Source organism: Opisthorchis viverrini (assembly GCF_000715545.1).
Source record: "Opisthorchis viverrini unplaced genomic scaffold opera_v5_8, whole genome shotgun sequence".
NCBI classification, from domain to species: domain Eukaryota; kingdom Metazoa; phylum Platyhelminthes; class Trematoda; order Opisthorchiida; family Opisthorchiidae; genus Opisthorchis; species Opisthorchis viverrini.
In genome coordinates this window covers 3,810,326-3,825,131 of record NW_008751664.1, presented here as the reverse complement: position 1 = coordinate 3,825,131, position 14,806 = coordinate 3,810,326, and the positions used below count along the sequence as shown (strand labels likewise).

Below are 14,806 nucleotides of genomic sequence, written 5' to 3'. Positions count from 1 at the left end.
CTCCCGTGAAAACCAAAGTGATTTGCAAATGAGTGTATTTCTCGAGAACAATGCAATTGGGTTCAAGTAGATCATAAGGTTGACGGAAACTCGTGGACTGCGCCCACCTGATGAGCTCCAAGAAGGGCGAAACCGGTCGTGGGCTGCGAAGAGTTTTCAGCAACCTTTCCTTTATAAGTTATCTGTCATTCGAGGAATCATGGAAAGACTTTTCACATACAGTTTAACCATTTAGGGCGCAGAAATCTTGGAAATGCTGCTTTTATGAAAGAGAAAACTTTCGCCAAAATATGTGACTGCGTGGTCCAGCACCGGTGCCCCCATGATTGTGCCTAGTGGTCGTGTGAAGCGTTGAGCGGCTATGTGGCTGTGCACTAGATTTCTTTTTGAACGCCTGCCATATCGCACATCATTTAATTTCGAACTTCCTGGTCTGATTCGCGCTAAGAAGGGTTCAAAATCTATTTCGATCAACCCATCTGGTCGCAATGACTAACATATCAGCAACAAAGCTGCAGACGTAAAGCAAGATAACTTGTAGTTATGGCCACATTCATGGATCAGGAAATTTTGTCAGAGTGGAAACGTGACCGGTTCCACTGTTCAACTGCAGTAATGAGGACCATGTGTTCCAGTCACATATTTATCACATCTTAAAATCTTAAAATCACGTCTTGAAATCTGTTAATTTTATTGATGGTCACTAGGTGAGTGAAACCCCTTTTGTTGAGTGATTTATTGGCCTTTTCAGACATAAAATGTGTGCATCGGTAAATCTGACATGCTGGAATTCCATCAAAACAACCTCTTCTTTGATCACTACCACGCTAATTATTGACACCCATTGACAGCCATTTTGTCGGACTGAATACATCAATCGACCAGTGTTGCAATTAGCTATGCAGCGGATTGAACTGGATCCTAGTGGAACGGTTCACATCAGCGATGGAGATATTCATAGCTCCTATATTTGAGGACACACTTTGTGCATCAAAGGCCCTGCGTCAGACCATCAAAGAAAAGGAATATGTCCGAAGCTGTGATCAGTGAATGTCGTCTTGCGAAGCAGCACATGAGCTGAAACGGAAACGGGCAGTTTGGAGGCAGTTATATGATCAGGTGGTCTTGTGTAGCATATCTGGAAGCCGCAATTGTATATACTAGAGAATACTCTTTAGAAGTGTACGTTGTTCAGCGTGAGAGAATAGCAACAACGTAGACAGTCAAATAACTCTCATGAAAATTTGCGGTGGCCTACTTGCAAACCAACAGTATAGCCAGCTCATGTGATGCATCAATTTACAAAATCTGATACGCAACATTTTTCATGACCCCCTGCCTTCTTACCACAACCAACCACGTTCTTATATCCGAAATCTAACACGTATATACAATAACTATTCAGGCAATGTTCACTTGGGTCGAAACCACGTGAGCCGGGTAGCAATGAGAAATACTACATCTTTCGAAAAACATTTCACCTTCAAAAATATACATCAGCACACTCAAAGACGTCTTCATACTGAACACCCTCACTTTAATAGTAGGAAAGTCGCTCCTGCAACAGCATTGACGCTCTGCCCAAACACAATAGGCAAATTGTGCGTCATGTGGCATTTAAGAGTATTTCGTAGGCCTTTTTAATGTCTCATGTAAACACATTCACATAAATGTCTCTTTGCAACTCTGTCTCTCATGTAAAACATTCACATAAATGTCTCTTTGCAACTCTGTCTAAGCACACAATATGCTTTTTACAAATGATGAAATCAACCAAACCGTCGGACCATTCAATAACTAATAATGAGCGTTTGGAGCGCCCTTTGATACGGACATGTGTAGGTAAACAGTCCATATGTTCTGAACGTCACTTACTAGTTACGATAAAAGTGCGGTTGCATTCGAACAGCCCAGCGCAGTCATTACGGTGACTTGCCATGTGGAATTAGAACCTTTTACCTCCTGACAATCTGCTAAATGGTTTCGAACATTTACTACAATACATCAAACTCTACGTTACCAAGCCGAATAATGACCAAACCGCCTGTGGGTAGGTTCTTCAGAACACCACCGCACCCAAACCGTAGATTTGAAATCCCTTAGAATATAAAAGTTTGGTCTGTCTAATGGATAGAGCGACAATGTCATAAAGATGTATTTGATGAGAGTTCAATGAAGTGATCCTACTTTTATCTTCAGAACGGAACTACTCATCGGTCTGGGCCACCCCACTAACCATTGATTTTCTTTCCCTGGGTCTCGACGAGTCTTGCGGACTGAAACGTCGAACGGATTTGCCACAATCTTGTCACTTTGGACATTGCTTCGCCTGATTGGAGTGTATCTACTGTTTTACTAAACAACTTAACAATCACCTGTTACCGGTTGTTGGTCTTTTATTAGATTCAAAAGTTGTGAAGGTTATTGTGAAGGTAAGTAGTGTTTTAGCGTCATGTGTTTGACCACTGGTAAAGCGTAAATGGCTTATCTGTCCAGATAGTTTCACTCGAGAGTAAACATATTTCCCTTTTTTTCCTTTCCATCAGCTCACAAACTACAGCTTGCATATCTGAACTAATCTCCATACCCTACTCATTCGAACTTCAAAACTGATTTAATCAATAAAAACTACTTTAAAAGAGAAAAAGGAATGGTAAAATGTAATCTCAACAAAGAATTGCACGTCCAGAACTAGGTCGTATTTAGATTTTGAATAACTCTTCAATTTTCAAGTAATTGACAGTAGAAGAGTGGGTACATCCTGTATCCTGCATATTCATATTCCATAACAGCTTTTGTGTTTATCGTTGCATTCTCAACTACCAAGGTGTGGACTTACTGCTGCGCAAGCCAAGGAGGTAGTTAGAGGCTTTCGTTCTAGTGAACATTCCCCCCATTTCATGAAAATCAGGGGACGCTTATAGATAACCAGCAAACAACTAAACAACAATACCATGCTGGAGAATCTTGATAAATACTGAAGCTTCCTAACATTACAGTTTGCAACACCAAATAAGAATCCCTAGTTCTTCAATTCTTTTGTCTCTCACCGCTCCGAGAAATTTGAATTGATGACCAAATTTCCAAAAAGTATTTTAACACCTACTCTGCTTGCCAAACGGCATTTTAACTGACAAAATCTTAAGAAAAACTGCTCAGCACTAGGATGACTAGGGAAGATTTCTTGCATGTTAGACAAAATATCCTTTCTGTGCTAATTAATGGGTAGTTTCAGGTGACTGAATCCTGTTTTAAAGGTACGATTTCAGATGTATATTTTGTGCCTGAGTTGATATCCATCTGAGAGGATATTGTTCACATTAGGGGGCACAAGATAAGAAATTTAACTTTCGGGAAATTTATGCTGAACTTTCTTCTGAAAAAATGGTATACTTATTTCGAGTTGTCGAGATGCATTAACAATAACGTCCTGCGCTTAGGATATTTCAGCGAGATATTTTCATAAAACGGTAAGTTCTGTGATTACGTTTCCTATACCCTGTTAGATCAAAGTATTTACCACTGGGTTTCGCGTTTATCTGCACGCTTTAACGACAGAAACCTATACATTAGGAGTTGTCTTACTGCGACAAGTGGACTTTGAAACATCGGATAAACGTTTGATAAATATACGTTGGTCTCCTGGGGGCTTCCTGGATGATGCGTTTCCCGAAGAACCAAAAGTGAAACTCATTTATGCCGGATCTGTATTCACTCATCTTTCACTCAATCAAATCTGAGTGCTCAAGAAACTGGTCCGTTTGACATAATCCGACCAGCTAATAGAACTCAAGCAAAGCAATAACTGTTTTGGACAAGCATGGATGAGCAGTCATATGGGACGACAGTCCTGAAAGCAATTAGAGAATCCGGTAGAGACTTTGAGGACTGTATTTAGAGCCTTTTCTGTGAATATGATGGTGATGTGCCTCTATAAAACGATACTATTGCAACTTTTCATGAAGGGCATTCTAGATCTCCCAAAGTATGGCCGAAACTTGGTTCGGAATATTGCGAGCGCTTTGGCTTGAGACAAATCTCACATGAACCAGCAGTATAAGTTGTCCCACAGAACTTCCGGCATTCTGGGTATATCAGGCGACGTCTCAAAATCAACCACAGTATCTGCTGCTTATTATTTATGAGGCAGCACGCAGCGCAAACATGCATTCATAGGTTTCCAGTGGTCAGTGTTCAGTTCCAGGGGTGGTTTTCTCGCGTATACCGACCAAATAGAGTTCCGCTTTTGGACAAGTACAAGGCTACATTGTAGTGTAAGCTAAATTGAAGTGCCGACTCTCATTCTTTACCTGATGCTCCTGATTTCGACCATGAGCCGACTGATACAAGTAGCGTTGATTTTTAATTTAAGGAAAACACACCTACTTGTGAGTCGAACTTGAAACAGAGATCACCGAACAAAATCAACGCAACCCCATGACTTTTCTACTCGAAATGATAGCTGTCAGAAGAACTCACCGGAAGATGCTTTAAATGCCCATAAGACACCAATTCAATTTCCGAAGAACAGCATTAAAAATCGGGTTGAGGTTTCTCCAGCACCAAATCACATGTTGATTTTCAGGATTGCTAGAAGTACTCACCATGATTTTCCTTTGTAAAGCACATAGCTACCAAAGTTGTCTACTTCGTAACAGACGTCTTCCAAGGAAGGTGTACATGATAACAATGCGCCTTGGATGGTACTTTTAGAAGGTGCCAAGAATTCTAGAGGCATACAGTGTTCTTTTTGCTGTACGTTCACTAATGACGTCATGTTTGAGGAAGAGGATGGTTGTTCGGACTAATGCGGTAGGTGGATATTTTGTGCCCTAACACGTTGGGAGTGAACGCTTCTGCCAATCACATGCCTTTCTGAAAGGGTGTGGCAAATTTTAGATTCCAAGCCTACCGGTTGGAATAGGTAGTTAGTGCATTATACGTTGGTGGAAGAAAAGATCTACTTATTAAACGCCCACTCTGCAAATAAAATTTGTTCACGCTGATAATCCGAGAAACCCTGCACAATTTTTTATCCGTGTTGGGAATGATCGGCAATGTGAACTTTGAAAGGAGTATCGTGGGTTCGAAGTTTGTGGGTTTTTTTAAATTAAGTATGCCAGGAAAGGATAAAACAGGTGTACCTTGCGTTGTAAAGTACATGTTTGTGATGTCTGCAGGCAGAATGTCCAAAATCTCTTAAACACCAAAGGGATACTTGTGCGTTGTAAATACATGTTTGTGATGTCTGCAGGCAGAATGTCCAAAATCTCTTAAACACCAAAGGGATACTTGTCTTATCGATGTGCGTAAATGGGTAGTACGTGAGAATGGGTGGTGGCTAGATGAACTGGGAATGAGCTTAATATAGTTTCGGAAATAAATTTACTTATGTTGCCTATACTGACTTATTGAAGTGGTCGGGAAAAAAATCAGATACAGCAAACCAAGGTGAACCTTTCAATTGTTTGCCTTCTACAGTGGACTAGGCACGTAGAAACTGCCCAAATCCAGTAGGTTTAACTACTAAAAACACAATACGTACAATCCCCATTGCCCGAATAACTTTTAGACATAGTAAAACAATCTCAACAGTGCAAGTATTTCCTAATTTTATGGATTGACGCATGTTACGTATACGGATCAGGACTATGGAAACAGTGTTGTGTCAGTGTCGTAATACTCTGTCATCCTTAACACAGCAAAATCTAAAGAATAATCCAAAGATAATTAGTTTAAACCGTAGCATTGTAAAATCAGCAAAAGATTTCATTCTGTAAGTAAAGTCTATCCATGCTGTAAAGCCAAGGTGCATTACACACTTGTTTCGTCATCGCTGGGAGTCATCAGCAGAGCGCTGGTCACGTAACTCAAGGAAGTTTGGATCCCCCAACCTCCTGGCTAGTAGACTGAACACTGAGCCGTTCGACCGTGAGCGGCTCATCACCACTGCAATTAGCTCGCAGGCTCTCCTCATGCTTAAGCAGGAGGCAATAATGAGTACTGCAGTGCTGCAATAAACGTTACGAGGCCTTTATTACATTGTCAGTACTTGGGAGTCCTGTTTTGACCGGTTTTCTTGTGAAAATAATACCACAGAATCGAAACGAGCGGTTATTGTTTAATTTTTTGCATCAACTTGATTTTGCTCCATGAAATACAAATATATTCTGAAGTACTTATAGATGTTTTAATATGTTGCCTAAGTTAATCAGAATGAATAAAAGCAACAGCAAACATGATGACCTGCAAAATTATTCTAAACAATCGCAATTGCTAGTCATATTTTAAGGCGTTTTAACCAGATACGAATCGGCTCCACGATGTCATATCTGTTGGGTCGGTCAGGGACGAAAACTGGTGCCAGGTTCCGGATTGCTTCGACAGTGCGCTTCGGAACGGACAACATGAGAACGCGCTGTGTCCTCTGATTTTACTGAAAACAGTGAACATAAATTTGCATACATTTGGAATAGGTTATGCGTAAAACTATTCATGACTTGTGGTTAGATGTAACGGTAGTATACGGACATTCTTTTGATAGCTGGTAACTGGAACATGGGCAAGTTGTCCAAGATCACGACACTTGATTTTCTAGCACTATGCTTTTTGTACAAGTACTTTCTATGCTGCCAACGCTCTAGCGAAGGAATAATGTGGTCTCTTCTATTTTATTCGGTATGATCCCCATTAACGGTTGAAGACTACTGAGTAAATATGATTTATCCATTAGGCTTCACGGATGAACGGATCTGGATTTGGCAAAAAAGCATCAGTGTACGTCATTTATACGTATTTTTCGTAGAGTTAGAATACTTCCACATTTATATGGGATGACAGGGAATTATATCCATCGAGCCAGTTGAATGTATATCAGAGATAGTCTCCGTTAAGTTATCATTCTCTCCTTCTTTCTCAAATTGCCCAAATATCTCAGATTATGCCCTAGATGAAAAACCACGGTAATTCTTGCTCCATATATTAACTTTGTAACCTAGTCGTGCTGTTTAAATATTTCAGCTGTATAGATCTGAGAAAAGCTGAAAAACGCATCCGAGAGCTATTCGGTGTAGTCCACAACCAAATATGGCATTGAAAACTGTATAACTTTATAAATTTTATGACTTTTATAACCCTATAAAACTTTATAAAACCGTGTTCCGCTCGCACGTTTTCCGCTTTACTGTACTCAGGATTGGGCTATTATGAATTTTTGTACTAACCAAGGTTGCTTTCAATATTTAAAATAAAAACCCCTGATCGGCATATTGCTGGTCGGGGGTCATTAGAGAAAGGGTTATAGACTGGAGCAAATGGGCAGAAAGTGTTCATCATAGGTTTTAAATTCATAGAATGCTGACAGCATGTAGTGGAAGATGGACGTTCTGTGCAAACAAATCTTCTGAATTTACCAGTTGAGTTTTGCATCGCATCAGATATATGTTCCTAAATTACTCAGTTACAGATGGAACGTAAAGCGTACGTGTCAGCGTCGCCCTAGTAAACACGAGGATGAATGTAAACGGTTACCCTTGAAGAAAACATTTTAGGAGACCAAAAGAAATATAGCATTCAAAAGAAGTATAACCAGTACATGCTGCGCCTGTTTAGTGGCTTCTCTATTCCAGTGTTTTCTGTTGGGCTTATCCTCTCCAGGGGGATAGCTGTCCTCAAACTAGAGACTTTTCGCTTAAGACATATCACACGCAGCATCCATCGTTCTCCAGAAAATCGAAGTTATATCAGGTAGCCTCCAACGATTCCGCAACGTGAAACAACGAGGTGAGAGGCATTCAACACTACAGATATCGAACTAACAGAAATCACATTTTTCCTGATGGAATAGGCTGCTAAATGTCTGTGGAGTAACTTTCAAAAGCCCACAACCAGTTATATCCATCTTTGGACTCATTCAGTAGATTCTGTCTACGATTTTTCAGCAATCTTATGTTATACTTCAATCCAATTAGAAAAATACACTCAGTTGCACATCGATTTGGTTTCGATGGGATGAGTAATCTGAATCGAGCTGAATCTACCGTTTATCACATTCTCCTACTATTCGTCGGCCTATCAGTACAAACAAAGTGGGAACCTACCATGAATTTATGCATTATAGTTCGAACATCATTACTGTCGAAGTGAACAAATTGCATTGCATTTCATTAACTACCCATCAACAACGAAGCTAGCTTCTCCGGCAGTCAGCAATCTGATCTGAAGTATTACCAGAACAAACCAGTAGGTTAACCAGCAATATAAAAGCAATATTGTTATCTCGACAACAAAGCTTCTAGATAGCCAGCACTTAAGTGTAGCTTATTATCATTATTATTATTATGCACCGTTTATACGATCACACAATACTACTTCCAGCTGATATCCAACCGTATGGTAGGGAGACAGACAGCTATTGTGCAGTGAGTGTGAAATTAACAAAAGAAGGAAGCTTGTCTGGCAGACCTTTCGTTTGGAAGCGGTTGGCAGGATCTCAATGAAACAAGCTTCTACATCCTATTTGGAGTAATGAGTTAACGACCATTGTGGATTTCTAAATTTAAGTCAAGAAATTACTGAACCGTTCAAGCACGCATAAACTAGTTATCTGCACAATCTTTCCTTTAGGAGGACCCTGCCGATGGACCGATCAGTAGTGGTGGTTCAGTAACAGGATTTAGTTTCATACAACAACGGCGATATGACGATACTGATCAGGAGGAAGCAGGGGACCAGTTGGTCACCGTATGTCACCTAACCCTGACCTTCAGGTGTTCCCCAAGATGAAACAGTGCTAATGATTCGTATTGTATGCTCATCAAAGGCCAATTCATCGTCGAGTCACATCAGAGCAGTTCATTAATGTAGTGCATTTGTGTAGCGACATGAACTACTTGAAGTGGTGGCCAGGCAGTTTATATGGGCCAGTGAAAGAATAATTTACCGTGGTAACCTCTCAGGGTGGAAGTTAGCCATTTTGGTTTGAACTAATTTGAGTTTCTGATAGGGGAGAAACCTTCAATATTACCTCCATCAGGCTGTAATGGTTCACAAACGCAATGTGGACAAATTCAGCATTTTTACTCATAGTTCATTTCGCTGCTCTCGAGTAATGTACTTTCTACCGTCCTCATTGCTTAGAGACTCAATCAATATGAGAAACTCTTGGAAAATATAAGCTCACCCGTCTTACTGTTTAATCAGTGGTTTCTCAAAATTATCTTTCATTTAGCTCTGGTATTCCATTCATCCGCAGCGCCATCCATAGGTGCAAGCGTCCCCATGCCCCCATTTCTATTTCAGTCAACAAATTTCAGGGACAATTTCTAGTGGATCATATTACCCCCGACCATCGGCCACATATGAGCACCTCTGAGCGATTTCCCAAACTTTCTTTCACAGAGAACCGCAGTTTAATTGTTAAGATCTGCGAATTAGAAGATGAGCAGAATGTTGAAGGTTAATTTTTGACGTAGGCGAGAAAATATTTTTTCATGAATCCTGAATGTCCATTCGGTGCACTTTGCACACCTGGTTTCCAGCTACATCTGAAGCGTGTCTTTTTCCACTGCAGAGATAATGTGATTTACAGTGATGCGACACACAGACATATTCCCAAAAATATGAGAAATGAAAACCTGTAACCGGGTTCATCTTAAGGCTGGAAATTGTTCAGTTAAGAAAAGAAAAAATGGATTAACTAGGCCGAATTTTGTAAAGGTTACGTTCTTGGGCATAAGAACTTTTGGAAGCAAATTTTAAGAAGGCGAGACCTTGGTCTGTGTAAACTATTTGTTCACAATGAAAACACTTAGAGGGCGAAACCGATACACTTACTGAACCTCTCCGATCATTTGATGTGACCATAACAGCGTGTCACTTCAACATTGAGGGTCTTATAAACGTTTGCTTGCACACGTGAGATAAACGTCTATATCGTAGCATGAACGAAGGGGCTGTTGGCGCGCACAAATCAGCTCCTTGAACTCAGTTTCACGAAAAAGCGCATCTTTAAGCAATTCAATCATCCCGTGTGCAGCTATAGGTTTCATTTTCAAAAGCACCGTTGTTTTACGTTTACGGAATATCTCTTCCCAGGGGAACGGGAACCGTTCCAAGCAGGGGAGAAACGCAAACTACAAACTGGTGCGTCACATGCTGCATCCATGTTACACATCATACAATACGAAACAAAGTTACGGCACCGTAAAATGTTATTTTTCACCAAAACATGGAGCGATCCCTTGATACCGTTTTTCACAGTTCTTCAAATGTGTGAAAAACAGATTATGTCACCCAACCACCTCGAGCTGTCGGTAGCTCCTTTGATCCATCATACTGCTAATTTTTGCATATCTTGACAGGAAGTCGACGAAAAAGTAGAGGAAACCCGAGATTGTTTTCTGTAATTTTTGATACAACCTAGATAGCTTGACCAGACTTTGATTTTATGGTATTGTATCGTTGGGCGTGATCAAGAATATCAAAGCGTATGTGAAACATTGCCCATTCTGTCAAGCTTTTTCTCCTCAATGGTTGCTTATCTCCTTGTTGTCCTAGTAAACAACTCAAATTTTCCCCAAAGCACTTTAGTCACTGCATCCATTGACTGTGTTGGCGTACCGCACCCACCAACTTGGGACGAGCAACCAACTGCCTACTGTAGGTACTTAATTTTTCTCAACCCTCACGATTCGTTTTCTACTCGCAAAATGTCAACCACTCGTATAGACTGTATTGAACAGGCGATGGTTCAAAAGGTTACAACAGGTTTCAACATGTGGTAACTTTCACTGAACATGAATTTGTAAGAAAGGTTGTTTTATAGCTTTTTCCGTTTTTTAAGAATACTGACTACCATTTCTGTTAGGCTAGAGGAGGTCGTCCTCCAAAGAGAGACCTCTGTAAGGAAGTAACCAGAAGAGTTCTGATCGGGGCTAGATGATTTCCCTAAAGAACCCAATGAAATACAAAAAAACTGGGAGGTTTTGCTACTTTAGCTAGTATATAAGGCTTTCGAATTTCAGGCAGTGTGATATTCATTAACTAAAGGAGCCACATGTTCCAAAACTCAAGTCCATGCAAGTGAATGTATTTTCCTTCTTCCTTCCCACCAACATTGCCTCACTAGTCCCGTCCTCTTCACAGTTTTTAAGATAAAACAAACAACGGGCGTTCAACTCGAGGCCACACAGTTAACCTCTACGCACACATTTATCAACAGCAGTCACGATCCGCAGTGCGTTATACAGTGGTCGGGGTTGAATTAAGCATAACAGAAACACCCAAAATTATTTTGACTATATATGATCATCCATGAAATGGAAATTTGCGGTAAAATCCGCCCCCAAAAACAAACAAAATCCGCGGTTTAAAACAAATCTCTTGCGATTGCTGCATGTAGTTACTTTTGACTTTCCCATTATTTTTTACTGATTATTTCGACTTGAGAATAATCGCATCATTTGTTGAGGTCTGTGCATCATCCGCTGTCATACGGATACCAAATGGGTTACGTTGTCCTCACTGGAGGTTAGACATAAAAACTGACCTACCAGAACTACTGGTACAGCAATGCTTTTTTACATAATAAGAGTTGGAAATTTATTCAAATGTTTCAGCCTAATAAACTGCTTCTCGGCTCTTCAGCATACATAGGCTTTATTTGCAGTTTTATAGTACTTTTTGGCTCTTCGGTTCAATTGACTTAACTTGAAATACGAAATCTGTAAGCGTATTTTCGATCTATTTTTCACTCTCACCACTTATAGTTACTCGCTGACTAAAACACACAATTAATGGCTGGTGAGCTATCACTCGCTGGCATATACTTCAGATATTATACGCTCATTCATTCATATAATCTGTACGGAATTTCTTTCAAGATCTGATCCCTAATCCACCTTGAGAGTTTGTCCAAGTGCGAAAAGGGACTGAGTGCAAAGAAATGAGCTAAAGAATCGAGATAACCAAACTATTTACAAAAGACTATTTGACACCAGTCAGCAACAAATGTTCCAAATGTGATCGAAAATCGCAATTTTCAAACTAGATAAATCAGCCAATTCATGGGACACTTAATTATCAGGTAATGCCTGACAAGAAATATCACGAGTCAGTCAACTCTATCCGAGCATCAATCACAACACAAATGCCAAAATGAAAAATGGTTCGCCTGATGACAGTGGACCACACCAAAAATTGGTAAGCGTACTCTGTGTCCTGAAATAGGAACGCCTGCGAAATGACTGATCACAGTAAATCTAGCAAAACGATCACCTTAGGGTCAAGTCACAGGCCTGCTTAGAGGTGACAGCCCAGCTGCGCCCAACATGCGATTACGAATGGTCGGTTGGAAGCTTCGTTGAATGTTCGTTTTTGTGATATCGGGACGGTTAACAGAACGCACTATCAGGAGGAACATATTTTCGACTGGAGTCCATGGTTTCTCCTTTTTCGCATGTGCTGATAATGAAAGTTTGAACATCATTTGTTGAGGTCTGTGCATCATCCGCTGTCATACGGATACCAAATGGGTTACGTTGTCCTCACTGGAGGTTAGACATAAAAACTGACCTACCAGAACTACTGGTACAGCAATGCTTTTTTACATAATAAGAGTTGGAAATTTATTCAAATGTTCCAGCCTAATAAACTGCTTCTCGGCTCTTCAGCATACATAGGCTTTATTTGCAGTTTTATAGTACTTTTTGGCTCTTCGGTTCAATTGACTTAACTTGAAATACGAAATCTGTAAGCGTATTTTCGATCTATTTTTCACTCTCACCACTTATAGTTACTCGCTGACTAAAACACACAATTAATGGCTGGTGAGCTATCACTCGCTGGCATATACTTCAGATATTATACGCTCATTCATTCATATAATCTGTACGGAATTTCTTTCAAGATCTGATCCCTAATCCACCTTGAGAGTTTGTCCAAGTGCGAAAAGGGACTGAGTGCAAAGAAATGAGCTAAAGAATCGAGATAACCAAACTATTTACAAAAGACTATTTGACACCAGTCAGCAACAAATGTTCCAAATGTGATCGAAAATCGCAATTTTCAAACTAGATAAATCAGCCAATTCATGGGACACTTAATTATCAGGTAATGCCTGACAAGAAATATCACGAGTCAGTCAACTCTATCCGAGCATCAATCACAACACAAATGCCAAAATGAATAATAGTTCGTCTGATGACAGTGGACCACACCAACACTTGGTAAGCGTACTCTGTGTCCTGAAATAGGAACGCCTGCGAAATGACTGATCACAGTAAATCTAGCAAAACGATCACCTTAGGGTCAAGTCACAGGCCTGCTTAGAGGTGACAGCCCAGCTGCGCCCAGCATGCGATTACGAATGGTCGGTTGGAAGCTTCGTTGAATGTTCGTATTTGTGATATCGGGACGGTTAACAGAACGCACTATCAGGGGGAACATATTTTCGACTGGAGTCCATGGTTTCTCCTTTTTGGCATGTGCTGATAATGAAAGTTTGAACGGAGTTACCTGTGAACGAGTGTACAAGTTCTCTTGAGCCAGCGGGACTGAATGAACTGCACAATGTTATTTTGACTACTGTAAATACTTTTTACAGTCTAAGATCAGTGGATCACACGCCATCCGCATCGCATAGCAAACATCGCTTTTGGACGATTGATATGTAATCCTGATCAAATTTTCGCACCAGTATTTTGTCTCTTAGTCATGAAGTGCGCACTTGCTTTAGTCAAAACCCTACACAGCGTAAAACCGAAAGGCATGATTAATGTAACGAGTTACGTATCTTAGCTGTAAGCAAACTGAAGCAACCATGTAATGAGTTCAGATTGGAGAACCTGATAGCTAGTATTTTCACCAACCAAAAAAGAGTCTTGGTTTCTACCGCACTGTGGTTATCCAACGGGCGCTACCCTTTGCTGACCATGAATCAATCACTTAAAGTGGTCTAGTCTGGTCATTAAGTTAGGCGGTGTAAGATTACTATCTGTAAGTATGTGACGGGAACAAATTCACCAATGGGCGGACGTTTTTCTTAGCAGTGTTTCCTGGAAAAGCTGATGAGCATGCAGTCTAAATCATCATGAGATCGCCTACTCAAAAGAATGATTTTAAGTGGACATATTCAAATAAGAACGCTAGTCAACTTGTAGTTCCCCATCGTGACAATTCCTAAACCTTGCACCGCATCCGAGATTAACGATAAAGCACAAGTTTGACGGCATAAGACAAATCATCGGAAAGAGAACTCGTAGTGAAAACTTCATTCATTCACTCATGCACAAAAGACAGAGAGTGCATGATTCTGTGTGTCTGTTGTAGATAGCATGAGTTTTAGCCCTTACTCGTTAGTGGTCTGTAGTCTGCTCAAATTAGTGAAATCATGGAACCATTAATTCGAGTATCTCCGCAACAACTGGGCTACGAGCTTAGTCAAAATATTTCCTCATGAAGATGCTGTGTAGCATAAGCTTCAACTCTCGATGGACTCATCATCGTCGCTATGTGTTTCCACGCCACCACGGATTAATCGTGGATCGGATTACCAAATCATCGTACTCTGACTCATCTATTATGGGGAAAAAGTAGAACTAATGGCCAACGAACCGACTTCAACAGGCAGGAACGAGCTGCCGTGACCGTAGCCGGTTTCTTCACCAGTCCACAGTTATTCTCTTGGTCAAGGATGATGCAAATCTTCAGGTTCGCTCGATAGTCAAGACTTACAACATGGTAGCCTATTCTACCGTCAAGAAGAGAAAACTGTTGCGCCTTCTACGAAGCCACACGTGAACGATGT

At 40.6% G+C, this 14,806-nt stretch overlaps 1 protein-coding gene across 1 annotated transcript in view; it reads left to right on the top strand.

Annotated features, from left to right (window-relative positions):
* Window positions 1–14,806, top strand: part of T265_00832 (hypothetical protein) — a gene marked incomplete at both ends in the record, with an annotated part of 138,616 nt that overhangs the window by 55,771 nt on the left and 68,039 nt on the right. Inside the window, 2 exons of the mRNA XM_009164704.1 lie at window positions 2,404–2,432; window positions 8,626–8,742. Coding sequence (XP_009162968.1) covers window positions 2,404–2,432; window positions 8,626–8,742 — 146 coding nt within the window. The remainder of the gene's footprint in view (window positions 1–2,403; window positions 2,433–8,625; window positions 8,743–14,806) is intronic.